The 26,654-nt window shown below is 61.0% G+C and overlaps 2 protein-coding genes across 2 annotated transcripts in view; one reads left to right on the top strand and one right to left on the bottom strand.

The window, feature by feature from the left end:
* DMPK (DM1 protein kinase) overlaps nucleotides 1–9,944 on the bottom strand; it is a 44,229-nt gene extending 34,285 nt beyond the window's left edge. The window contains exon 1 of the mRNA XM_073321386.1: nucleotides 9,884–9,944. The gene's annotated coding sequence lies outside the window, so the exon portion shown is untranslated. The remainder of the gene's footprint in view (nucleotides 1–9,883) is intronic.
* Nucleotides 6,978–16,120, top strand: SIX5 (SIX homeobox 5). Its single transcript, XM_073322397.1, is given in 4 exon segments — nucleotides 6,978–7,445; nucleotides 7,447–7,748; nucleotides 10,931–12,150; nucleotides 12,986–16,120. Coding segments are annotated over 4 exon segments (2,580 nt in total). The 3' UTR covers nucleotides 13,576–16,120.
* The last annotated feature ends 10,534 nt before the right edge of the window (nucleotides 16,121–26,654 follow it).

Below are 26,654 nucleotides of genomic sequence, written 5' to 3'. Positions count from 1 at the left end.
GAGGAGGGGGCACAGCTAAATAATCTCATGCTTATCTTGTGGAGATACGCTGGGGATGGAACCCACAACCCAGGAGTCCTGGCTCCCAGCCCCCTGCTCTAACCACTAGACCCCACTCCCCTGCCAGAGCTGGGGATAGAACCAGGGCGGAGGAGGGCTCACACCCTAGGCTGCCCCCCGAGGGACAGAGCAGGGTGCTAACCCTGTAACCCGGGTGCACAGTTCAGGCCGCAACGCCTGACCCACCCTGCCCCTTCCCCTGCAGCAACAGTGCCCCCCTGTGCCCTTCGGGGGAATTGCAGGCTCCCCAGCTCCCTTAAAGCCCGGGCCACCAGAGCTCACTCCCCGGCCTTGCAACTGCTGTGGGACCTGCCCCCCGGGGTTTGGGGGAGAAGGAGGAGTGTGGGGGGAAGGGGCAGTGTCGGGGTTTGGGGGAGAAGGGGCAGTGTGGAGGGAAGGGGAAGTGTTGGGTGTGGGGGGAAGGGGCAGTGTGGGTTTGGGGGAGAAGGGGGCAATGTCGGGGTTTGGGGGAAGGGGGCAGTGTGGGGGGAAGGGGGTGCCAGGAGTCCTGGCTCCCAGCCCCCTCCCGCTCTAACCACTAGGCAGCGCACTCCCCTGCATACCTATCATGGGCGTCTCGCATATCTGCAGTTCTACAATCAGCCACAAGACGGCGCCCTAGCTCAGGCTTATCCCTTGTGAGGGGCGGGCAGGGGGTTAGACGAGGCAGCGTGGGCCTCAAGGGGATGGGGAGGGGCTGATCCCCCTCTCCTGACTCCCTAGGAGCTTTCACAGCTCCTTTCCTTGGCACGGGGTGCTGCCCATGGGGCTGCGTGCGAACCCTGGCACTGGCGCTTGGTGCATCGGGTGCTGCACTGGGACTCCAGGCTCTCCATTGGCCTGAGGGGCCGGCACTGCTCCAAGGAAGCTCGCAGCCTTGGAAGTCCCCACCTTTGCTGGTTACAAACACAGGCCGGACACTGGGCCCTACAAACGACCGGGCTGGAGCAGCAGGTGAAATCTGCCCCAGCCGAGGCCTTGGCCAGGGAGCGTGTGCCAGGCGGGCAGGTCTCTAAGCCCAGCTGCCACCACCTCACCTGAGCCTTTGTCTACTCCTGCGATTCCCCCCAACACCACCTGCCAGGCCAGACCCCACCCCCGCACTGGGATATCTGCTCCCCTGGTGCCCGACCTGGGTCCCCTCTTGTCCCATCAGTGCCCGCCTTCCCTGGCACTGAGCTGTCCCACTCGGAGGCAGCTTGATTGCGCACCAGCTCCTCACCCACCCTATGCCCAGCACCAGGCTGACTGGGGCTGCAGCAGGTGGGAAAGAAGCGGTGAACCCTGACACCCCCCCCCCCCCGCAGCAGTGGAAATGGCTCCCAGTCGGTGCCCGGGAAAGCCCTGGCACGGGTGGGTTACAGAGACCATCGTCGCCTACTGCGGCCCGTGGCCTCCGCGGAGCAACCACCTCACACCCGGCATTGCAGATTCCCAGCTCCGGCTCAATCCCAGGGATCTCGGGGCAGTGCCTGGTACCGGAGCGTTTGACAGCCCAGCGCCCCGGGCTGGGTGTGCCCACCCTGGGGCCAGGGCGGCGGAGGACGCGACAGCCTGCCCCTGCGTCCTGACTTCAGAGCCAGGCATAGCCATCCCAGACCTCCATCCCGATGCCAGGCGGCTCCTTCTGAGCCACGGGCCTGCGGCTACAGGACCCGGCAAACCACAGGGCTGCGGCCCCAGGGAGGAGCCGTGATCCAGCATCGTGCGAGAAGGCGAGACTGGCCGTGTGGCTGACCTGGCAGCTATTGCAGCCCAGCGGCACCCAACCATCGGCCTGCGTCAGGCACTAAGCAAAGTGCCAGCAGAACGGACAGGCAGCATCACAGTAGGCAGAGGCTGTCGCCCCGAGTGGGGCAGCTACAGGCCGATCTCATGGTCCCCGGGCCCTGGGACAGGCTTTGCTCACGTTCTGCCCGGTGGGACGCAGCCGCTACTTGACAGAGCCGCACCGAGAATTTAACCGCCTGCTTTATGGGGCAAATAGCCACCACACAGTGGCTCTGGATTCGGTCGCCCGCTCAGCACTTCGCCTGGCAGTGAAAGGAGCTGGTGCCCCAGGTGTTCTGCTAAATCTGGCGCGTGATTTTCACACCCGTACCGGAACATGCCCCGGCTCCGGGCTCTCACCATGTTTCTACACAACCCTTGGGGCGCAGCAGGGACGTGTCCCCCCCCCCCCCCCGGCCCAGTTCTGTCGAGCTGGCGACTGGCTAGTAGGACTTGCCGGGCCACCCATCGGAATCAAGGCTGGTCAAGACGTGTTCACCGACCGGGCGCTGCCTGGCTGGTGGGGAAGTCAAACAATTTCAGCCCCACCCACCACACTGTGGGGTCAGACGTCTGGGGTCAGACGTCTCCGGGCAGAAGATGAAGATCCAGACCTGGGAGCTGGGCCAGCAGAACCCCGGGTTCAGGTGGGGTTGAGCGCCATGGAGAAGGGGGATGAGTTGGGGGGAGGGATAGCTCAGAGGTTTGAGCATTGGCCTGCTAAACCCAGGATTGTGAGTTCAATCCTTGAGCAGGCCATTTAGAGATCTGGGGCAAAAATTGGGGATTGGCCCTGCTTTGAGCAGGGGGTTGGACTAGATACCTCCTGAGGTCCCTTCCAACCCTGACATTCTATGAGTTCATCTACCGAGAGTTCAACCGGTCGCAGCGAACGGGACGCTCCCCCACCAAGAGGTCTTGCCACCTCCTACATGAGTCCAGGTCTCACTGCGGACGCAAGACTGTCTTTGCACTGAGACCAAGGTCAGGGTCCATCAAACCTGTGTTCTCCCTAGACTGCTGTACGGTCAGAAACCTGGCCCCTACACAGGCAGACCTGGAGCGCCTGGAGGCTTTCCAGACATACTGTGCCAAATAGGCATAACGTGGTCTGACTATGTGTGAAATGTCACCGTCCCACAAGGCCTGGCCAGCCTCCAGTCACCCGTTAGATTCAAAGGCCGCATGGCAGGTTCTCCGGCTACATCGCCAGGATGGACAAAAACACTCCAGTGCACCGTGTTCTCCAGCGCTCCCAGCAGGGGGTGCTGTGAGGAGCAGGGCAGGAGCCTCCAGTTACTCCAGCCCCGGACTCTCCCAGCAGGGGGCGCTGTGGGGAACGGGGCAGGAGCTGGCTGTGGGGGGAGCCCACACCTGAGTCCCAGGTTCCGCCCGTGTCTCACTCCCCGGCTGAAGGCTGGGTGCTTGGATACAGGCCCTGGTGCTCGCCCAGGCCCACATGGTGCTGCGAGTCTCTCTGGAGGGGGTGATCAATGACCCCGGGGGGTGGGCAATTTTTTTTGTGGGGGGGGAGACGACTTTGGTGGATCTGGGCCTGATTTACTTCTGGCCCTTGGAGGCAAGAGTGAGGAGAGCACCCAGCCTCTGCCAGCCCCCACCCCAAGCCAGAGAATCCCAGCTGCAGGGAGGGTCTATGACACGCTGATGGGCAATTCTGATCCTGCCCAGCAGAGGACAGCGGATTAGAGCTCCCCCCGCCCCCTGGCTGCCCCCTCCTGTCCATGGCACCCTCCACCGCTGGGTCTGCACAGCTGACACCCCCAGGGACAGGGCAGCGGCCACTGGGCTCCCTCTAGCCAGAGCCCGGCTGGGACGTGCAGCCCCAGCCTCAGGGGCCCAGGCCCGCTCTGTGTGGCCCCAGCTCTCTAGGGGTGGGCTGAGACGTCCCATAGGCTCAGCCGCTCCCCGGGAGCGGAGGGCTTTGCAAGGGCTGCCTTTGCCATGGACCCTGGTAGAACTGGGGCGGGAGGAGGGGGGGGGACCCAGGGCTGGGCTAGCAGGGGCCTGCAGGTTGGGAGTGAGGGGCACCAGCAGAGCTGTGTACGTTGCTAACCCCTCTTCTGCTACCCCAGCCCCATGGACCCCTGCTGTCCCCGCCTGCCCCCATGGGCTGGGGCTGTCCAGCAAGCCAAGGGGGGGCATGGCTGGTAACCTGACCCCGGGCACGGGTATTAAGCCATGGTGGCTGCTTCCCACCCCGTCCGTGCCAGGCAGCTGTTCCTGTCTGTCCCCAGGACTGGCCCACCCCGTCCTCTCTGGGCTCCCAACCCGGCCCTCTCCCAACCCAGCTGTTCGAAACATCTCCACCCTGAAACCCACCCTGGGACCCCAATGCCACCCCCAGGGGTGACCAATGCTTGGGGGACCCAGCCATGGGGCAGTCAGAGCCTGGGGATGTGGGGGGCGGAGAGACACAAACCCACAACCACAGTGACACACACACACAACCCCACAACCACAGCCTGATACAAGTGACAAGCACAATTGACACGTACAATTGACCTGCACTGACCACCCACTGTAGCACCTGAACACACTGACAACCCCGCACAAGCACCAAAACAGCCTCACTCAGGAACGGATACAGCCACCCACACGCCAACAACCACATCCCACACACATCAACCACACTGTAGGGAGTGGGTCAGAGGCGCTGGCTGCGTGTGGGGGGGGCACGAAATGAAATTAGTAGGCAGCAGGTTTAAAACAAACAAAAGGGGATATTTCTTTACACAACGCACAGTCAACCTGTGGAACTCCTTGCCAGAGGATGTTGTGAAGGCCAAGACTATAACAAAAAAGAACTAGATAAGTTCATGGAGGAAAGGTCCATCAAGGGCTATTAGCCAGGATGGGAAGGGATGGTGTCCCTAGCCTCTGTTTGCCAGAAGCTGGGAATGGGCAACAGGGGATGGATCACTTGATGATGACCTTTTCCTTCCTTCTGGGGCACCTGGCATTGGCCACTGTCGGAAGACAGGACACTGGGCTAGATGGACCTTTGGTCTGACCGTTCTTATGAGCTCCTGGCTACTCCAGCCCTGGGCTGGCTCAGTAGGGGGCACTGTGAGGAGCAGGGCAGGAGATTGGCTGTGGGGGAACCCCCAGCCGAGCCCATGGCTCTTCCATTGTCCATACCAACCGCTGCCGCACCCACTGCCCTGGGAGGAGAATCTGGGGTGTATAGGATCTGGGGGGGCCCCCAAAGGGAAAATTTATAGGTTCTAAGAGTTATAGGCTCTGGGGGGTCCTAGCAGAAGAGGGTGTATAGAATCTGGGGCTGTCCCTGCAGGGGGGGGGTTGTATAATATTGGTGTGTAGGGGGGGTGTCGTTGCAGAGGTGTAGGCTCTGGGGGCTGCATAGGATCCAGAGAGGTCCCTGAAGAGGGAAGATGTACAGGATCTCCGGAGTACAGGGCCCCAGAAACGCCGGCTGCAGAGATGGGGCTTTACAGGCTTTCGAAGTGGGGGCGAGAGCGAACAGAGTGAGCTGCAAAGTCTCCGGGGGGGGGGTGTTTCTCTTATGGGAAGTGGGGGTGCTGCATGGGAAGTGTTCCCTGCAAAATTTTCCCCTACCGGGCTCCCAAGGGAGAGGGTGTCCCGCACCCGCAGAGGGAGGAGGTTCCTGTGCGGGGCTCTCGGGGGAGGGGAGCTCTGGCCAGGCTCTCAGGGGATCCCTGCAAGTGTGGGGGCTGTCCGGGCTGTCGGTGGGTGGGGGGATATGGGCTCGGGTTCCCCGCAGAGGAGAGGGGCGGTCCGGGCTCCCGGGGGGGAGATATGGGCTCGGGTTCCCCGCAGAGGAGGGGGGCTGTCCGGGCTCCCGGGGGGGGGCCTCGGGTTCCCCGCAGGAGGGGGGCTGTCCGGGCTCCCGGGGGGGGCCTCGGGTTCCCCGCAGGAGGGGGGCTGTCCGGGCTCCCGGGGGGGGGCCTCGGGTTCCCCGCAGGAGGGGGGCTGTCCGGGCTCCCGGGGGGGGCCTCGGGTTCCCCGCAGGAGGGGGGCTGTCCGGGCTCCCGGGGGGGGGTACACCCCAGATTCTCCTTCTCTTTCTGCCGGCCCCAGCTCAACTAGCCCCAGCCCAGCCCGCCGCAGTGACATCCCTGCAACCGGGCCCCAGCGCAGCTCCACCCGCGGGGCCCCACCGAAATGGCAAGACATTGGGGAGGAGGGGGGTTGGGGGTGGCAGGGGAAGGGTGTGGGGGGGGGTTATAAGGGCAAAACTTCGGAGCCACCTTTTGCTGGGGAGACGCTTTCAGCCCCGACTGGAGCCCCGGATGGTGGCCTGAGCAGTCACCAGGCTCAGAATAGTCCCGAGGGTGGGTTCGCCATGGACACCGCCCCCCCCCCCCCGCACCCAGCCCCCGGGTCTGCTCCCAGCCCCCCCAGTCCCCGGCTCTGCTCCTCCCAGGCCCGCTCCTGGCTCCCCGCACCCAGACCCTCCCCCCAGCTCCCCCGGGCCCAGAAAGCCCAGGGGAGGGCAGGCGCTGCCCACCCCGACCCCGAGGCCGGACAACAACGGCCCTGCCCCCTCCCCCGCGCTGGCTGCGGCCCGTCGCCTGCCCAGGCTTGGCCTCCCGCTGAGCAGCCGCGTCTCCCTGCGCCCGGCGGGGGAGGGCGCGGCTCGCTAGGCCCCGGGGCGGGGGGGGAAGGAGCCGCATCCCACCAGCAGGCTCCTGCAGGCACTCGCCAACTTTGGCCAAGCGGCGCGAGCGCCCCGGGATCCGCCCCCCTCCCCGCGTGGCAACGTGTTTGGAAACTTTTGCAAAGTGGCGGGGGCGGCGCCGGGAGGAAGGGGGCCGGGGACGGCGGGCAGAGCTGGCCGGGAGGCGGGGGGAGGAAGGAAGCTGTTTTTTGGCGACGCTCCCTTTGTGTGTGAACGGGACAAGCCAGGCTGGCGCTTTGGAAGTGGAGGAAGAGGGGGCGGAGCCGAGGGGCAGGGGGCGGAGCCCGGGGAGTGACGGGAGGCTGGGGAAGGGGCGGGAGGGGGCAAGTGAGAAGGGGGGACTGGGGAGGGGGGGGGTCGAGGATTGGGGGGGCGGCGACGCGGGGAGGGGGGGGAAAAGAAGAACAGAGGGGGAGGGGACGCGGGGGGGGGGCAGGGCGGGGGAGGAGGCACCCGAGCCCCGAACATGGCTTCCTTCCCTGCGGATCCCGCCGCGCCCGGCCGCGGCCCGGGGGGGGCCCCCCAGCCGCCGCCGCCGCCGCCGTCCCCGCTCCCGCCGGCAGGCGAGTCCCGCCAACTTCTGCCAACTTTAGCGGCCGCCCCCCCTTCCCCGCCGCCGGCCGCCGCCGCCCCCGCCCCCGCGGGCTCCCCGCCGCCGGCCGCCCCGCCGCGCTTCTCCCCGGAGCAAGTGTCGTGCGTGTGCGAGGCGCTGCTGCAGGCCGGCGACCCGGGCCGGCTGGGCCGCTTCCTGGGCTCGCTGCCGGCCGAGCCGGAGCCGGAGCCGGCGGCGGCGGCGGGCGGGGAGAGCCTGGCCAAGGCGCGGGCGCTGCTGGCCTTCCAGCGCGGCGACTTCGGGGAGCTGTACCGGCTGGTGCAGAGCCGGCCCTTCGCCGCCCCGCACCACCCCTTCCTCCAGGACCTCTACCTGCGCGCCCCGCTACCGCGAGGCCGAGGCGGCCCGGGGCCGGGCGCTGGGCGCGGTGGACAAGTACCGGCTGCGCAAGAAGTTCCCGCTGCCCAGCACCATCTGGGACGGCGAGGAGACGGTGTACTGCTTCAAGCGCCGCTCGCGGGCCGCCCTGCGCGACTCCTACGGCCGCAGCCGCTACCCCAGCCCCGAGCAGAAGCGGCGCCTGGCCCGCGACACCGGCCTCTCGCTCACCCAGGTCAGCAACTGGTTCAAGAACCGGCGGCAGCGGGACCGCAGCGGGGGAGGCGCCGGCACCCCCAGCAAGAGGTAAAGGGGGGAGGGGATCCCCCCCCTCCAGACCGGACTCCCCCAGAGAACGGATAGCCCCCCACCCCCCGCAGCCTCTGCGGGGAACCCGCCTCCCCCCCCCCGCGAGCCCAGACATCCCCCCCTGGGAGCCCGGACAGCCCCCCCCAGCCTCTGCGGGGAACCCGCCTCCCCCCCCGCGAGCCCAGACATCCCCCCCCGGGAGCCCGGACAGCCCCCCCGCCAGCCTCTGCGAGGAACCCGCCCCCTCCCGCGCGCCCAGACAGCCCCCCCCCCCAGCCTCTGCGAGGAACCCGCCCCCCCCGCCGGGAGCCTGGACAGCCCCCCCCCTCGAGCCCGGACAGCCCCTCCTCAGCTTCTGCGGGGAACCCGAGGCCTCCCCCCCCCCGGGAGCCTGGACAGCCCCCCCCCTCTGCGGGGAACTCGAGCGCCCCCCCCAGGAGCCCGGACAGCCCCTCCTCAGCTTCTGCGGGGAACCCGAGGCCTCCCCCCCCCCGGGAGCCTGGACAGCCCCCCCCCTCTGCGGGGAACTCGAGCGCCCCCCCCCCAGGAGCCCGGACAGGCCCCCTCCTCTGCGGGGAACCAGAGCCCGTATCCCCCCACCCGCCGACAGGCCCCACACTTGCAGGGATCCCCTGAGAGCCTGGCCAGAGCTCCCCTCCCCCGAGAGCCCCGCACAGGAACTTCCTCCCTCTGCGGGTGCGGGACACCCTCTCCCTTGAGAGCCCAGTAGGGGAAAATTTTGCAGGGAACACTTCCCATGCAGCACCCCCACTTCCCATGAGAGAAACACCCCCCCACCCCGAGACTTTGCAGCTCACTCTGTTCGCTCCCGCCCCCACTTCGAAAGCCTGTAAAGCCCCCTCTCTGCAGCCGGCATTTCTGGGGCCCTGTACTCCGGAGATCCTGTACATCTTCCCTCTTCAGGGACCTTTCTGGATCCTATGCAGCCCCCAGAGCCTACACCTCTGCAACGACACCCCCCCCTACACACCAATATTATACAACCCCCCCCTGCAGGGACAGCCCCAGATTCTATACACCCTCTTCTGCTAGGACCCCCCAGAGCCTACAACTCTTAGAACCTATAAATTTTCCCTCTGGGGGCCCCCCCAGATCCTATACACCCCAGATTCCCCTCTGCAGGCACCCCATCCTATACAGCCCTCTCCTGCAAGCACCCCAACCTGATCCTACACACCCCAAAGATCCTATTCAGCTCCCCCTGGAAGGATCCCCCCTCAATCCTATTCACCCCCTCTTTGGATCCCATAGGCACCCCCTGCAGGGACCTCCAAAGGAGGTTGGAGGATGGACCTTGACCTCTTGCCAGCGTCCCCTTATAGGGTGAAGGGAACCCTAGCAAGAGGAACCCCCCCTCTGCAGGCATCCTCAGCTAGATGTGAGGAGATACCCCAATATCTCATCCTGCTGCAGGGAAAGAGGGACCCCAAGAACCTATAGGAACTTTGAAGATGTGTCCCCAGGGAAAGGAAGAATCTCTTTTGATGAGAGGGGCTGGGAAGCCCCAGGATTCTGGAGGGACCCCGCAAAATAACACAGCCCCTGCGGCAGGAGGGCACCCAGTAATAGACACAGGAAGAGCCCTGCAACAGCACCTCCAAATCACCCAGGCAGACCCCATTTTGGACTGGGACCACTCAGCAAGAGGGACAGCTTCCCTCCCCAGATCTCATCCCTGGGCAGGAGAGGAGCTGGGAGGGTGCACCCCAAAACCCCATGCACCCCTCCCATCTCTCCCCAGGGACAGGCCAGCAACCCCAATAAGAGGTGTTGGCAGCCCCCACATATTCATAAACATCTCCCCCTACAGGGTCAGAAGTCAGTGCTGGGAGCCCCCAGAGAAAGTTAGATGCACCCCGAAATCCTATGCACCCTGACCCATCCCCCACAATGCTCTGACTCCCCCCATGAGAGCAAGGTGCACCCCCAAACCATGCACACCTTAACCCACCTCTCCATAGTGCTGGGACCCTGCAGTGAGAGCTAGGTGCATCCCCAAACCATATGCACCCAACTCATCCCCCCACAGTGCTGGGACCCATGGCAAGAGAAGCGCCCCCTCCCCACACCGCTCCCGGGGGGAAGAGTGGTGGTGGGGGACAGGCCCTTACCCGATACACCCTCAGTACAAGAAGTGTGTGGAGAGGTGTCTTGACTTGGTGTCTTCCATCTCTCCCCATGAGGGGAAGGGGGGCTGTTCCCAACTCTCTCCCTTTGTTGTGAAATATGAGACCCCCCCTTCCTCCACCCCCAGCTCTCTGGCATCCTGGTGATTTCACCTTCCAGCCGGTGCTGGTGTCCTCCCCCGGCTGGGGCCTAGGGAAGCTGGGTCCGGGGAGGCTGGGGCCTGGTGCAAACCCACGGAGCTGGAGACGTGGCCTGGGACGGCTGGATCTCTGTGTCGCAGCTCTTTGTATCCCTGCCGCGTGGTGTGGGGAGGCCGATGCCCGACTGCTGGGGGTGGGGGGGTGACGACTCTGAGACCCCGCAACGAATTTAGCGCTGGATCTCTGCTGCCTTCCGTAGATCTGTGGGGCCAGAGCCTTGGCTGAGGGAGATCAGCGCAGCCCCAGAGACTCCAATGGAGCGAGGATGATTGACCCCAGCTGGGGATCTAGTTCATGGCCTGTGATGTAGGTAGTAGAGTTGCGGGGTCTCCGGCTCTGGCCATGTGGGCTTGGAGGACCCCCCTCTGGCTGGAATCAGTCCTGCTGGGACTCTGCCGGGGGGTGGGGAACTCCTGGGTTGCTGGGGAACTTTCCTACTTGTGGTGCAGCCTGCGGACCCCAGGTAGGTTTGTGTCACGAGGTAACTGAGCCGTCGGGAGGCAGGGGGGTCAGGAGCTTTCAACGCTGTCAAACTCACTGGCCCAAAAGATCCTAACCCGGCTCAGGCCCTGCCCCCAGGAGCTGGCAGACTGACTATACAGTGGGGAAACTGAGGCATGGGGTGAGGAAGGCACTCACCTAGCAAGCCAGAGCTGGGATTAGAACGCCAGTCTCTGAAGGCCCAGTTGGCTGCTCTACCCACTGGGCCATGCTATCTCTCATTACTCTCTGGATATCAGGCCCCTTTATGGTGGGGGCAGAGGCTGCAGCTAGAGGGGGATGACAGCTCCGGCTAACCCCCCGCCCCTGACAGTCCCTCTCTCCTGGCAGCGAGTCGGACGGGAACCCCAGCACGGAGGACGAGTCGAGCCGGGGGCTGGAGGAGACTGAGCTGGCCGTGGGGACGCCCGCCGGGCCGGATGGGGCCAGCGCCTCGGGGAACCTCTTCTTGCCGGCGCCCGCCGGGGCCTCATCCATCCTGCTCAACGGCAACTTCATCACCACGGCCGGCCCGCAGGCCATGCTGCTGAACAGCAGCTCCGTGCTCCAGGCGCCAGGCGGGGTGCTCATCAACGGGCTGGCGCTGGGCGACAGCCAGACCATCACCCTGAGCCCTGTGGCGCCCACCCCGCCCGTGCTCCTCAACGGCGCCGCCCTGGCGGGGTCCAAGACCCCAACCAGCACTGGCCTGGAGTCGCCACCGGCCGCCTCGGCCAGGCCTGACATCAAGGCGGAAGCCGGCGAGTCACTGCCCTCTCTGGTATTCAGCCCGGGCACCTTGGAGGTGAAGACAGAGGAGAGCCAGGCGGTCGGGGCCCTGTCCGAGGTGCCCACGTTCCTTCCCCCAGCCGTGTCCGACCCGAAGGGGGTGCTGCTTCCCGCGCCGGCCAGCTCAGTGCCCCAGGTGGTGCCGTCGGGCGAGGAAGCCCCCTGCCCGGCCCCGGCGCTCCCCCAGCCGGTGGCCTCCGGCTCCCAGATCGTCCCCCTCTCCCACGTGGTGCCCAGTTCTCAGCCTGGCCAGGCCCTGCCCGTGACGTCGCCTCCCCCGGCTGCTACCCCGCTCCTCCAGGGCTCTCCCCTGCTGTCCTTCCCCGCCCTCACCTCGCCCATCCCGGGGCCAGCTCAGGCTGCCCCGGTGCCAGCCGTGGTCCACGTCCCCGCCCCGCCCCTGATCCCCATCTCCCAGGTCTCGCCCCCCTCCCAAGTGGTGCCCCTGTGCCAGCCGGCCCCAGGCACCCCGGTGCTGTCCCCTCCCCAGACGGTGCCGCTCTCACCCACCCAGGTCTACTCAGTGCCCCAGGGGGCCCCCGCCCCGCAGCTGCTGTCGGTGCCCCAGGGCTCCCAGCTCCTCTCGCTCCCGCAAGTGGTGCCCACGTCGCAGGTGGTGACGCTGCAGCAGGGGGTGGGGCCGATCCAGATCCTGGCCAGCGCCGCCCCGCTCAAGGTGGGGGCTCCGCAGGCGGCCGGCGGGGCCGTGGGGCAGAGCAACGTGCACCTCATCAATGCCAACGTGGGCGTGACCACGCTGCAGCTGCCTGCTGGTGCGCCAGGTACGGGCGGGGGGGGAGGGAGGGGCTGGCTGCGTTTGCCCTGGCCAGGGGGGCGCAGCTGGAATGACTGGGGGAGGATTGGGGCCCGGGCCAGGTGGATTTGGGGGCTGCATGGGCTGGGGGGCCCCTGGCCCGCAGGTCAGGGTGGGGGGAGGTCAGAGAAGTTCTAGAGGAAGGACCTGAGGGCTGGGGAGAGGCTGGGGGGAGGGGGTGTGGACCCGGGCCCATGGGGAGACTATTTTGGAGCACCGATGAAGCAGAGGGAGTCCTGGGGCTGTGGGTGTTTGGGGGGGGTGAAGGGCGCTGAACCCTAGGACAAGGTTCCAGGGGGTTGGGGGAGTCCCTGAGTCCTTCCACCAAGACGCCATGTCTCTCCAAGCTCTGCTCCAGCGCGGGTCCGGGTACAGGACTGGCTGTGTGTGCGGGGGCGGGGGGTGTCTCTGGCCTGGGGGCTCGCTAGCTGGGGCTCAGGGGAGGGTCAGGCTGGCCCCTTTTAGCCTGAGACACGGAGAGCAGGAGGGGCTGACCCAAGTCCCCCAGCAGGTTGGTGGCAGAAGTGAGAATAGAACCCAGGAGACCTGGCTCCCAGCCCCTCCTGCTCTAGTCAGGACTCCTGGGTTCTGTTCCCAGTTCTGGGAGGAGAGTGGGGTCTAGTAGTTAGAGCAGGGGGTGCGAGCCAGGACTCCTGGGTTCTCGTGCCACCTCTGCTGATGACTTGCTGGGTGCCCATGGGCTAGTCCTTTCCGCTCTGTTCCCCTCAGCTGTACAAGGGACGATGACACTACCCATCTGAGGCCTATGGGTTCCCCCTGCCCCCCTCTTCTCCCCTCTGCAGGGAACTTCCTCCTGACGAACCCAGTGCCGGGTGGCGGCACCATCCTCACCGGCATGACGCTCCAGCAGGGCAAGCTCATCCTGACTGCCACCTTCCCGGCCACCATGCTCATGTCCCCGGTGCTCTCCGCCCCCGCTGGCAGCCTGGCCCTGCCCATCAAGCAAGAAACGGCGCCTCTAACAGCCACCAGCGCCCCCATCCCAGGGCCCGTGAACTCCGAGGGTGCTGGGGCGGGCCAGCCGGCCTTGGCTTTTGGGGCGGACGGTGTGGCTGGCCGCCAGCCTGGCATCCTCTCGAACTTCCCCCAGGAGGGCCTGGTGCTGTCCCCGCTGCCTCAGCCGGCAGCGTGGCCCGGCTCGGCGGGCATGGAGATGCAAGCGGCTGGCACCGAGGGGCTCTTCGAGATGGAGAAGGGGGCGGTGGAGGTGCTGGACGGCACAGAGCCGAGTGGCCTCCTGCTGCCCGAGGGCGAGGGGCTGCTGCTGGGCAGTTCAGGCAGCGACCCCCTGGATCCCGAGGGCCTCGACTCGGACGAGAAGGTGCTGACCCAGCTGCAGTCGGTGCCGGTGGAGGAGCCCCTGGACTTGTAAGAGGCTCGGCGGGGGGAGGGGGGAGCACGGGATGGGACCAGGGAGCCGCCTCCTGGGGGGCCAGGTCTTGGCCCCTCCATGCCTTCGCTGCCCCCAGTGCATCAGATCCAAACTCTCAGACATCTGTAGATCCCCGAGCCCTTGCCCCGGATCCTGCTGCCAGGGGGCCCTGACGCCGCGGGTGCCTGAAAGGCTCTGGGCAGTTGGGAGGTGCCGGATCCGAGGCTGCATCTGGGGGGGGGGGCCATGACCAAACACTACAATTCCAAACTTCGGGGTGGGGAGAAGGGAGTCTGGCTCTTGCCAGGCAAGCTCCTAGGCCCTCAGGAAGGGGGTGTCAGCTGTTGTGGCTTAGAGGGGGCAGGACAAAAGCAGGCATTAATGGGCTTTGAGGTAATGAGCTGCTCCCTTCTCCCCCTGCTCCCCCCCCCCTTTCCTAGAAACACTAAGTGTCTTCCCAGAGCAGGGTGTGGGAGCCGTGCAGCGCAGCGGGGTCTTGGTGCTAAGGGAACGGGGTTTCTGGGGCAGCTGCTGATCAGACCCCAGGTCCTGTCGGTCGCTGCGGGAACCACTGACTGTTTTCTGGTGGAGGAAAATTCTGGGGCCTGGCTCCCTGTTCCCCTGTCCTGCCCTGGGGTTCCCCATAGTCTGTCCCTGCCACGCCCCTTGTGGGGCAGCGAATAGCCACAGTGCCGTGTGCTCCGGCCACACCCCCAATCCGCCCTCTATACCAGGAGTAGGGATAAGAACCCTTATGCCAGCTCCCCTTGTGCATGGGGTGGGGGGGGGATTATTGGGGCCATTTCTGCCCCGGGTAGGCTGCCGGAATGGCACTGATGGGGCTGCATGTGAATCTTACGAATGAAACCCAAAGTCATCCCTAGTTACTCCCCCTGAATTTCATGGGTCCCCCACCTTTCACTCCTAGACACTACAAACCAACTCACCTGACTTCTTATTTTTTACATGAAAGAATTTTTATATATATAAAAATATATATTTTTAGAAGGAGCAAATCCTGCTGCGTGATTCCAGCGTGCCCGGGACCGTCACCCCGGTGCGCCTCGCCCCAGCTGTATTTAATGGTCTCACTGGTTTTTGAATCACTCTTCCAGCAGGAGGATAAACACCCCACGAGCTGAATCTTTTATATTAAAAAATAAAGTGCATTTAACTTTTGTAAACATTCACTACGTTGGAGCGGTGGCCGCTCCTGTCATGGCCAGCTGAGGCCATATTTCCCGCCAGCCTGGTGGGGTTTGTTCGAGCGGGTATGTTGGACTGGTTGAAGGCTTTAGACTCCCTCAAATCTCACTATGGAGCTACCGGAGAGCCATTTTGGTATGGGGTCCTCTCTACACAGGATGCCTGGGCCCAGATCTACCATGGGACAGGATCCCTCCCCCTGTAGGACAACCAGGTTCTCGATCTGCAACAGAATGGGACTCCTGTGTCCCAGATCCACACCAAACCAGATCCCAGCCTGATGGAGTAATCCGGTTCTAAATCTGTGCCAGGCTGGGATTTCTGCTCCATGGAGTAACTGGGTTCTGGATCCACACTGGAGTGGGATCTGTCTGCCACCATGGAGTACCCAGTTTCTAGACCTACAGTGGGATAGAAGCTCTCCCCTGCCATGGAGCTACTGGATTCTAGATCCATGTCTCAATGAGAACCCTGCCTCATGGAGTAGCCAGTTTCTTGATCCCTGGCAATATGGGAACCCCCCGCAAGGAAACCACCAGGTTCTTGAGCCACACTGGAACTGGATCCTCAACAGTGCAACTGGAACCACATCAGAATGGGTTCCCACCCCTTGGAGCTTCCAGGGTTCTAGATCATCATCTGAATGCGTTCCAGGTTCTAGATCCACACTGGAATGGGTTCCCACCCCTTGGAGCAGCTGGCTTCTCTTGGACCCACCTCGGAACAAGCTGCTCTTTGTGGTTTTTCAGCCTTCGTTGTCATCTGGGACCGGCTCCCCTGTCGTCCTCTCTTCTTCCCCGGTTCCTCATCCTCAAAATCCAGAGCTTCCATTGTGACTCCTCAAAGTTGTCCCCACCATGGCACCCATGGGCTCCTCCAGCACCCTGGTCTCCCATGAGCCTGTTGGGTTTCTCTGGCTGTCCAAGACGAACAAACCGGGGGGCGGGGTCAGCTCTGTCTGGCGAGCCAGCGGTGTGGCACCGGTGGTTCCTTCCCTCCACCCGTGCACCATGGTTATCTGCGGAGGGACCCAGACTGGGCACTTGAATCTTGGGGCACTGCCTCCTGTCCCACCCTCCTCTCACCAGGTACTAGTGCATCTCACGATTATTATTATCTTCACCATTTTGCTACAATTTTTTTTTTTTTGTGAGGAACAATCATTTCTACCCGATATTCTTTTTTTTAAGAAGCTTCTGTCCTCGTCATCCCTGTACACTATTACTGTTGGTTGTTGTTGTTTTTAACATAGCGCTCTGTGTGTGTGTGTCTGTCTGTCCGTCCATCCATCCTGGTACTGTATGAAATTTGTATATCCATAAATATATATTCTATATAACACAGCCTGCTGCTGGCTGGGGCTGGGAGCGTGGTGGGTGGGGGGTGCCTGGGAAACTGGCAGCAGCTGCCCCCTTGGGTCCACTGCCACGTGTGACCTCTCCCAGCAGGCCAATGCTCAAGGGCGGCCAGGCTGAGGGTTGTCTCCATGGGGAGGGGCACCAGCAGGCCTGGTCCCTTGGTAACCCCCACCCTACCTCATGGCCTCCATCTTGTAATCCTGGCCATTAGCCCCCAGCTTGAGTGGCACCAAGAGACCTGGCCTCTTGCCCCCTGGCTGTGAGCTTCACCATCACACCTTGGTCCCACGTCACCAGCCTGCTCTGTCACTCGGGCCGCATTGCTCGTGCCTCACCCTGTTTGCTGAGCTGGTTGGGAGTTGCGGGGCTTCACGTGGGGAAGGTGATGGAGAGGCTGGCCCTCCGCCTGTGGCCCTAAATGCGTGTATAGCCTCCTGGGCTGGGATGCTCACTCTGGCTAGAGCATTTGGGTCCCCCCTTGCCCAGCACTGAGCCAACTGGCCCCACCCCAACTGGATCTGCACCCGGTGGGCAGCGTTGCTGGGTGCCAGGGGCTGGTTTTGTTACTGCACAGAGAACTTCTGCTGAGACTCACCCAGGTGTGTGTGAGGGGGATCCGCATGGGGGAAGCAAGGCTGAGTACTGCAGGCCTGGCTGGGCAGGGGGGAGATGCGCTCGCTGCCTCTGAGTGGCCCGGAGGTGAGCACAGCCTACTTGGTGTGGGGAGGCGCATTACGGTAGCACCTCAGAGCGCTGGGTGTGGAGCAGGCCCACCCCCATCGCGCTAGGCGCTGTACAAACACCAGAGCCGACGCTTCCGGCCCCAGAGCACCGACTCGGTAAATCCGAGGGCGTGTGCGGTTCTTGGACTCCCTCGCCTCTTTGTCGCCTTCCTCCCGCTGCTCCACCTCGGCTGACCACGTGCCTAGCACGCTAGGCCAGGACTTGGGAGGGCTGGTTTGAAGGCCCTGCTCTGGACTCCCTGTGGGACCTTGGACCCAGCTCCTCAAAGGTGCCTAACTCCCATGGGTGTGGTCCCCAGTGCTACTGCAGCAGCCGGAGAGTCTGGGAGAGTTTCGACCAACCTATGCCCTGCTCCCAGATCAGCTCCGCCCTGGACTTCCAGGATAAAATCGTCCATCAGTTGTGCCCCATTCTCCCCCCAGTGCTGTTTGTTAGCCCTGCTCGACACGTGGGCCTTTGCCCCCCAACTCCCGGGGGACTCCCTGCTTTGGTCTCCTCCCGCACTGGGGTGAGACGCTGCCGCTGGAGGGTTTGCGGGATGAACTGGGTGGGTCCAGTTTGTCTCTATTCTAATTGGCTGGGAAAACCACCGCCCCGAAGGCCAAGCTGGCTGTGGCCCTGATGCCAACGTTGACACAAGCCCTACGTTCCCGGGGGTGGGGGGGAGCTGGATGTGGGGGCTGCTGAGATCCCTCTAGCCCAGCGTTGGCCTGAGGCAATGGATGGAGGGCAAGATTGTGTCCCCTGTGTTTTCTGTCCAAACGCTGGTCCCCTGGGTGCCAGCTAGTGGGTGACACCCCCAGGTGGGATGAAACTGCCGGCTGCCTGGCTAGCACAGAGGAGAGGAGGGGAGGGGGGTAATGGGAAGGAGGGCACAGAGGAGGGGGGTGCAGAGGGGAGCAGGCTGGGGGGCACCAGGAGAGGGGTGCAGAGGGCTGAGATCCATGCACTGTGCCCTCCTGGCAGTGAAGGGGGAACCCCCAGGGCCAGGGTCCGCAGGGTACTGCTGGTCCCGTGGCTCCACACTGGGGTGGCACAGCACCCAGAGGGTTTCCTCAGTCAAAGGGCAGAGGGCACCTGGTGCAGGGGCATGGGGCTGGGGGCAGGCCTCACGTCCCTCCCATGGGTGTCATCAGCACCTGGCCCTGCTGTGCCCAGCACTACCCTCCTGCCCCTCAGGGCTGCCTCTTGCTGCATAGGCCCCAGCTGGGATCATGCCAGCCCAGCATGGCCCAGCCAAGGGGCTCACAGCACTTCAGCAGGGGGGGCTGGGGGCCAGGACTCCTGGGTTCTCTCCCCAGCTCTAGGAGGGGAGCAGGCTCTCCCAGACACCCAGCTCCTGTCCGACCTCTTCACTTCACTTCACTTCATGCCCACTTCAGTTTCTCAAGCCAGGACGCGCAGGTTCCTCTTCTCAGCCAGAGCAGACGGGCCGTGGGCCTGGTGAGTGCTGTCAGCTCCGTGGGCCCCTGAGCCCTGCCGGGGACCTGGGTGAGAGCTGGGCAGCTGGGGCCTGAAATGCCTGAGTGACCCCTGCCCCCCGGCTGCACCCTCTAACTGTTGCCCTGAGTCTAGGTTTAAATGGGACCCTTGGCCCCCCTACTCCCCCATCCTGGGGACACGGGCGCTGCCCCTGCCAGGCCTGGTCGGGCTGGCTTATGGGATGTGGGCACTGGGAACTGAACTCACTCACACACACACACACACTGCACAACTTCCCCCCACTGCATGACACCCTCCCACACCCCCTCCCATGCACAACTCCCGCACCACACAACACACACAAGATGCCCTGCCCACACACCCCTACCCACCCCCAATACCCCATCCACATACACTGTTACCCCCAACACATACACCGCACAACCCCCCACAGTACCCCCTCCACAGACACCGCATGGCACCCCCCCACACCACGACACCCCCCACGATACCCCCTCCACACACATCGTATGCCACCCTTTGCACAATCCCCCCACGTACACACACTCACCACACAACCACTACAGTTCATGATCCCCTACATGGTAACTCCCAAACACACAACCCCCAGGCACACACACGGCATGACCCCCCCCCACACACACCTCACAACCCCCTCGTGCACACACTGCACAACCCATCCCCCAACACTCCTCCACTGCACGACCCCTCCCACCCCCCTGCACGCCCACCCAGCCTTGAGCTCCGAATTGGGCTTGAGAACCAGCCAACTGCTCCCCAGCCCTGCCCCCCTGCACCTCCTGATCCACCCCAGGTAGCCCCCTTCCCGCGAGTCCCCCATCACCTCTCTACTGAGCTGCCCCCACTCCGGGCTCAGGCCCCTGGCTTAAGTTACAGGCCATGTGAAACCCAGGGCAATCAGCCCGCAGTCTGGGACTCTTGAAACTGGGGTGTGTGTGTGTGTCATGTATGGGTGAGTACCTGTGTTTTGTGGTGCGGGGGGGGGTTGTGGGTCCTTGGGTCTGTGTTGTGCGTTTCTTACAGGGGTGTGTGTGGAGTTGCAGGGATTGTGGGTACTTGAGTGTGTGTTTTGTGGGGGGTAGCTGCTGTGGGGATGTTGTATGCGATGGGGTGTATGGTGGGTGTGCATGTGTTGTGAGTACTAGAGTTTGTGGTGCATGTGTGTCGTGTGGGATGCGTGTGTCGTAGTCCCATGGGGTTGGGTGTTGCCCATACACAATGGCGTATTCTGAGTGGGGGTGCGTATTGGGCTCTGTCTGGGCCCTGGATTTCACGCTGTGTTCTGTGAATGTGGGGTGTGTGTGTTGTGTTGTGCAAGTTGTGGAGGGTGGGTTTGCAGGTGCCTGTGTTGGGAGGGGGCTGTGTGAGTTGTGTAGATGTTCGGGCATATTGTGCTGTGTTGTGCGTGGGCGCGCTGTGAGTGCACAAGTGTTTGTCTTGCCATTGTGGGTGCCGGTGATGTGTAGGGGCTGTGTGGGTTGGGTGGAGGTGGGGCTGAGAGGTGTATGGGGGATATTTTGGGTGTGTGCTCTGTGTTAATTGTATGGAGGTGCGTGTGTGAGAGTTGTGTAGAGGGCTGTTTTGAGCGTGCACTCTGTGGCTGTGTACCTGTTGGGTGGGTCTGTGTAAGGTGGGGGAGCGTGCCGTGTGCAGGTTGTGTGTGTGCACTAAGTGCACGTGGGAGGGTGTTGTGGGGTGGGGGGTGTTGTGAGGTGTGCACATTTTGTGCGTGTGGGGGGGCATTGTGGAATTGTGTGGTGTGCGCATGTGGGAGTATGGACAGGTACATATTCTGTGCGTGGGGGTATAAATTATGTGTGGGTTGTGCGGGGGTGCGCATTGGCTGGGATGGTGCCGTGTGTGTGATATGAACCCCCCTGCCCCATACACCTGGAAGTGCCCTGCACCCACAGCGCCTGGGGCCACAGCAGGGTGGGCGCGTGCCCCTGGTGGCTCAGCCTGGCAGAGGCGGGCGGGGCTGGGAGCTGCCCATCATGCCCCTGTCCCAGCTGTGGGCTGGCCCTGGCCCTCGCGCCCACACCCGGGCTGTGCCCATCCTTGGATCCCAAAACATCACCAGCGGCTCCGGTTCGTTTCAATACGGTACGTTACACGCAGCGCCTCCTCGTGGCTGCCTAGCGCAATACAGCTGAACACCCCATTCCATCTCCCTTCCTACCACGTACGCTATTCACACCGTCACGCTGTCTGTGCCGTTCACGGTGGCTCAGGCTGTCACGTCTCTCTGAATCCTGCTGGTTTTCTAGTTACGTGACCCAAACGCGGAACCACTCGGCCAGCAGGCTGGCCGGCCGTTGCAGCAACGGGCTGCGGTTGGTTTGGAAACCTTGAGGAATCGTCTCCTTGTCCTGCAGCCGCCGTTGGCAGAGTTTGCTCTGCCGATAGCTCTTGCTGAGGAACTAACTGTCAGTGTTGACGGTGTCCGTTGACGTCTCCACTGTCGGTCTCGATCACCTCTGACCTGGGCGCTGAATTCCTTTTCTTTATGGCAGCTGGAGGCATCCATCCTTCTTCTCTACTCAACTGGACATGAACACGCTCACCAGGCTCTAGAGCGGGCAGTTCTCTAACTGAGTGACATCTGTTAAAAAAGTGTTTGTGAGCTCTTTTAGCCTTTTTATGCGCTTTGGCTACTCTCCACATGCCTGGCCACTTTGAAGACTGGAAAAGAACCTAAGCTGGAACAGTAGCTCTGAGTTGTCTTCCCATCAGGAGTTGTGCTGGACTGGATCCAGTAGCTGCTGTTGGTGTTGATCTGTAACGCAGAAGAGTGAGGAATGGATCGTCCTGCAGTAGGATTTCCTTGGCTGTCTGTCCAGCTCTCTCAGCCTCTCCATCGCTTGTGGGTAATGTGGGCTGCTGGGAATATGATTAAAATCATATTTCATGTGGAATGATGTACATTCTGCTGCACCACTTTGTGGTTCATTGTCTGTGACGTTCCCCTCTGGGGTTATCTGGACCAGTGATCTGCTAGGCTACTCCAATCCTTGACTCCGGGAGCCAGCCTGACCCTGCTCTGCTGTGAGAACCCCCACTCCTGGGCTGTTCACGCACAGCCTCTGGCATGTAAGCTGCTTCCAGCTACTTGCAAGCGAATGACACTAACCAATATCTCCAGTCCCAGACACAACCTCCATCTTGCAGGGTCCAGTTATGCCTGTTGGACGCTGGAAGTTTATGTAAGTTCATCAACTTAACAAAGAAATTGATATGTACTAGGCCTGTTCTCCTAAGGGGAGCCTCTGACACACTGCAAACCAAACACACTGCTTCAGGTAGAATAAACACACAGATTTATTAGCTGTAAAGACAGATTTTAAGTGATTATAAGTCAAAGCATAACAAGTCAGATTTGGTCAAATGAAATAAAAGCAAAACGCATTCTAAGCTGATCTTAACACTTTCAATGTCCTTACAAACTTAGATGCTTCTCACCACAGGCTGGCTGGTTGCCCTTCCGTCAGGCTCTCCCCTTTGATCAGCGCTTCAGTCACTTGGTGGTGGTGGTGTCTGTAGATGTGGATGGAAGAGAGAGCATGGCAAACGTCTCTCCCTTTTATCATGCCCTTTCTTTCCTCTTGGCTTCCCCCCCAGCCCTTCAGAGTCAGGTGACCATTACCTCATCGCAGTCCCAAACTGCCCAAAGGAAGGAGGTGACTCCCTTGAGGGTCTAATAGATTCTTTTGTTGCTGCCTAAGCCAGTGTCCATTGTTCCTGTGAGGCTGGGCTGGGTTTGTCCCATCCATGCCCTGAGGAGGTGTGAACTACCTCTCTGCTCTTGGAGAGGTTTTTGTCTGGGCTTGCTTTAAGCCATGAGGATACATTTTCAGCCTCATAACTATATACGTGGAAGTTATAACCTATAACCTCACTATAACATTACTGTAACAATTACTATAACATCACTATAACAACCTTGCTCAGTGCATTATAAGCCTTCCAAAGACACCCGACATGACTAACTTTGCATTGAATACCACACAATCATTTTATAAAGATAAACAGGGGAGTGCTGGGTGTTCCCCCAAGGTACAGAGCGTCACATTGTCCATCGCTAGTTGTGAAAATCAAAGGGAGCGAATGAGCACGTCAGTTTCTTGATAATACTGTGACATGTTACGTCTTCTCTCTCTATACCTGGAAAAACAGCCCACAACAACCACAAAATGCTATCCTCTAAATTTACATAAATCTGCAGCTAATCTCTTCCCTGCTCTGTCTGGTAGAGGTGTCTGTACGCTGTGTGGCTCAGCATTGTCTCTTACTTTGATTTGTACTAGATCTCCTTTCAAAAGCCCAATATCATCAAATCCTCTGTCGAGTTCTTCCACCCTCCTCACAAGGCCCATCATGGCCGCCAAGCTGTGATCCCCCTCTGAACACCAAGTTTTTGCCCCTGTAAGTTGTTTCTGTGGTGAACTGGCCCCTGCAGTTCAGAGCTGTGTCAGGTGACTTCACCTCTGGGAGGAGTCAAAGGTGATTTTAAGTCCCTTCTGAGAGGACTGTGAGGTCAGACCCTTGGATGCTGGGCTGTGGGGCGGGTGGAGCCCCTCTCCAGCCAGGTGTTGGGTGGCCCATGTGTGCAAATTGTGGGTGCGGCGCAAATTCCCCTTGCCCAGGGTCAGCTGAGCCAGGGAGAAGGTATGAGCTGAGCCAGGCCATCCACCCCAGCTGTGCCCTACTGCTCCTGGGGGCTGGGATGGGGCAACGAGGGACCCTGCCCCATGTGGGGATGGGCTAGAAGGATGGATACTGCTGGGGCATCTCCATCGCCGCTGGGTGCAGCTCTGGGGGACGGCTATTTTAGTGCAAGCCCCAGAAACTCGCTTCTCCCAGGGCTGACCCACCCCACCGGCTTTTCCTGCTCCCTGTCCCAAGATCCCTATTCCAGCCCAGCCCCTTGCACATCCCCATGCTCCACGGGGAATGACACCAGCAGCCCCACCCGCCCATCACATGGATCCAACCAAGTGCCCTTGGGGGCCCCCTGCCCTCGCTCGCCATGGCTTGGGGCCTGCTGTTTGGCCCCGGGAGCATTGTACCAGTGCAGAGCAGGGGCTGGAGGCCGGTGGATCAAAAGGCGGGGGGGGTGTGGGGGCATCTGACACCTACAAGACATAATGTGAGGGGCAGGGCCATGGACCTTGCTGTGTGGGCACTGGCAGGGTGAGGGTGTGCCAGGCTGCTGCATAGCGAGGTGCTAGGGGATTATACAAATGGGGGTGAGGCAGGGAGGAGAATCGGGGTATCAAAGTAGCACCCCCATAACCATGTGCAGGTGGCTCAGGGAGGATTTTCAGCTCACCCAGCTCTTCACTAGAGTTACAAATGCTGCACGCAAGCATTAACCGTCCTCCACACACCCCCAAGAGGCAGGCAGACTTTGGCCTCCCCCTTTTCACAGTTAGGGAAACTGAGGCAGAGAGCTGGCTGCCTGCTTTGAAAGGAAGGGCCCACCAACCAGGGGGTGCTGATGAGGCAGACGTGTGCTCCAGCGCCACCTGCTGGTTAGACTAGAGGCAAACCTTGTTTGGGTCCCTCTGTTAACAGGCGGTCACATCCCTGTGCTGGTACTGGATTTTATTAGGTGTTTTGCAGTAGCACCTAGAGGTCCCCATCCAAGATCAGGGCCCCATCGCGCCGGGCGCTGCCCAGACACACAGTGACCAAGATCAGGGCCCCATTGCGCCGAGCACTGCCCAGACACACAGTGACCGAGATCAGGGCCCCATCACACCGGGCGCCGCCCAGACACACAGTGACCGAGATCAGGGCCCCATCACACCGGGTGCTGCCCAGACACACAGTGACCAAGATCAGGGCCCCATCGCGCCAGGCGCTGCCTAGACACACAGTGACTGAGATATGGGGCCCGTTCGGCCGGGCGCTGCCCAGATACAGATTGAGAGAGTGTCCCTGCTCCAAACAGCTTAAACTAATTAGACAAAGGATGGGTGGGGAAACTGAGGCACAGAGACGGGAAGGATTTTGGTCAAGGTCACCCAGCAGGCCAGTGGTACATCCCGGAACAGAACCTAGCTCTCCTGAGTCCTGGTGCATGGCCCACACGCCCTCTCCATACTGGCAGATTCCCGGCCTGGGAAAACTGTCCTGGGGTGACCAGTGCAACTTTTCTGATGGGGAGGAAACTCAGTGTATTTAGATTATCCAAGGGCAGTTCAGTGGTGCCTTAATCCTGGTCTTTCAGCACTTGCCTGAGGACACACCTGAGAGCACAGGGTTCTCCAATCCAGCAAACAAAGAGAGAGCGCCATCCAGTGACTGCAGCTGAAGTGAGATAAATTCAGACTGGAAATAAGGTGCCAGCATGTAACAGGGATGAGAAATAACGACTGATGCAGGGGTGAGGGAGGGGGGGATTCTTCATCACTGAGGGTCTTTAAATGAAGACTGGATGTTGTCCTAGGAAAGCTAGCTCAACCACAAGCTATGGGCTGGAGGCCAGAATCACTGGGGGGGCGGGGGGAGGTCAGAGTGGATGATCAGAATGGTTCCTTCTGGCCTCATTGTGTCTGAAAACCCGTCACGCTTGTCCCCAAAGCTCCTGACGTGCCCAGATCCTAACAGAACATAAAAATGGCCATACTTGGTCAGACAAGGGTCCATCTAGCCCAGTGTCCTGTCTTCCGACAGTGGCCAGTGCCAGGTGCCCCAGAGGGAATGAACAGAACAGGTCATCATCAAGTGATCCGTCCCCTGTCGCCCCTTCCCAGCTTCTGAGTCAGAGGACACCCAGGGACACCCAGAGCATGGAGTTGCGTCCCTGACCTCCTTGGCTACCAGCCATTGATGGACCCATCCTACAGGAGTTTCTCTCATTCTTTTTTTAACCCTGTTATAGTTTTGGCCGTCACAACATCTCCTGGCAGTGAGTTCCACAGGTTGCCTGTGCATTATGTGAAGAAATACTTCCTTTTGTTTTAACCCTGCTGCCGACTAATTTCCTTGGGTGACCCCTAGTTCTTGTCACTTCCTTTTGTCACTTTCTCCAAGCCAGTCAAGACTTTACAGACCTCCGTCATACCCTCAGGCATCTCTTTTCCAAGACGATCGGCCCCAGGCTTTCTAATCTCTCCTCACATGGAAGCTGTTTCAGCCCCTTGATCATCTGCGTTGCCCTTCTTTGAACCTTTTCCAATTCCAATATCTCTTTTTTGAGGTAGAACAACCAGAACTGCCCACAGTATTCAGGGTGTGGACGTACCATGGATTTATATAGTGGTGTTATGATATTTTCTGTCTTATTATCTATCCCTTTCCTAATAGTTCCCAGCATTCTGTTCGCTTTTTTGACTGCTGCTGCACGGTGAGTGGCTATTTTCAAAGAACTATCCACAGTGACCCCAAGATCTCTTTCTTGAGTGGGAACAGGTCGTTTAGACCCCATCATTTTGTATATATAGTTGGGATTATATGCATTACTTTGCATTTCTCAACACTGAATTTCATCTGCCATTAGCTACCCTCCAGTCATCTGCTTCAAAGGCTCTTTTAAGCAATAGATTACATACCACAGTTAGTAGTTCTGCAGATTCATATTTGAGTTCCTCCAGAACTCTTGAGTGAATACCATCTAGTCCTGGTGACTTACTACTGTTTAATTTACCAATTTGTTCCAAAAACCTCCTCTACTGACATCTCAATCTGGGATCGCTCCTCAGATTTGTCACCAAAAAAGAACGGCTCAGGTGTGGGAATCTCCCTCACATCCCCAGCGGTAAAGACTGATGCAAGGAATTCATTTCACTTCTCTGCAACACCCTTGTCTTCCTTGAGTGCTCCTTTAGCATCTCCATTGTTCAGTGGCCCCGTTGATTGTCTGGCAGGCTTCCTGCTTCTGATGTACCGAAATAGGTTTTTTTGCTGTTAGTTTTTGAGTCTTTTGCTCTTCCAATTATGCTGTGTGCAGCAGGGGGCGCAGGGCTGGTATGTTTGGCGGCTGGCTAGGGGAAAGCATCTCCAGGAATTTGCATTGTAACCTGTGTGCGGAGCCCCGGGATGCCCAGTCAGCCATGAATTGCTCTTGCCAACAGCTTGCAGCATTCTAATCAACTAATTACCCTTCCTCAGCCTGGAGATGGGAAACTGAGGGTTGGGGACATTCATCTCCCAGCTTTTAAGGGTTCCTTGTGCCAGGACTTTCCCTTGTTTGCGCCTCCTCCCCCTACAGATCTCTCCCCAACCCCCTCAGTGGATCTTGGGTGATGCCAGGAGAGCAAAGGGCACCCAAGTTTTGCACCATTAAATGTGCCATCCTCCCAG

This window comes from Lepidochelys kempii, chromosome 23 (genome assembly GCF_965140265.1).
Source record: "Lepidochelys kempii isolate rLepKem1 chromosome 23, rLepKem1.hap2, whole genome shotgun sequence".
Taxonomy (NCBI): Eukaryota; Metazoa; Chordata; order Testudines; family Cheloniidae; genus Lepidochelys; species Lepidochelys kempii.
This window is presented reverse-complemented; position numbering and strand designations above follow the sequence as displayed.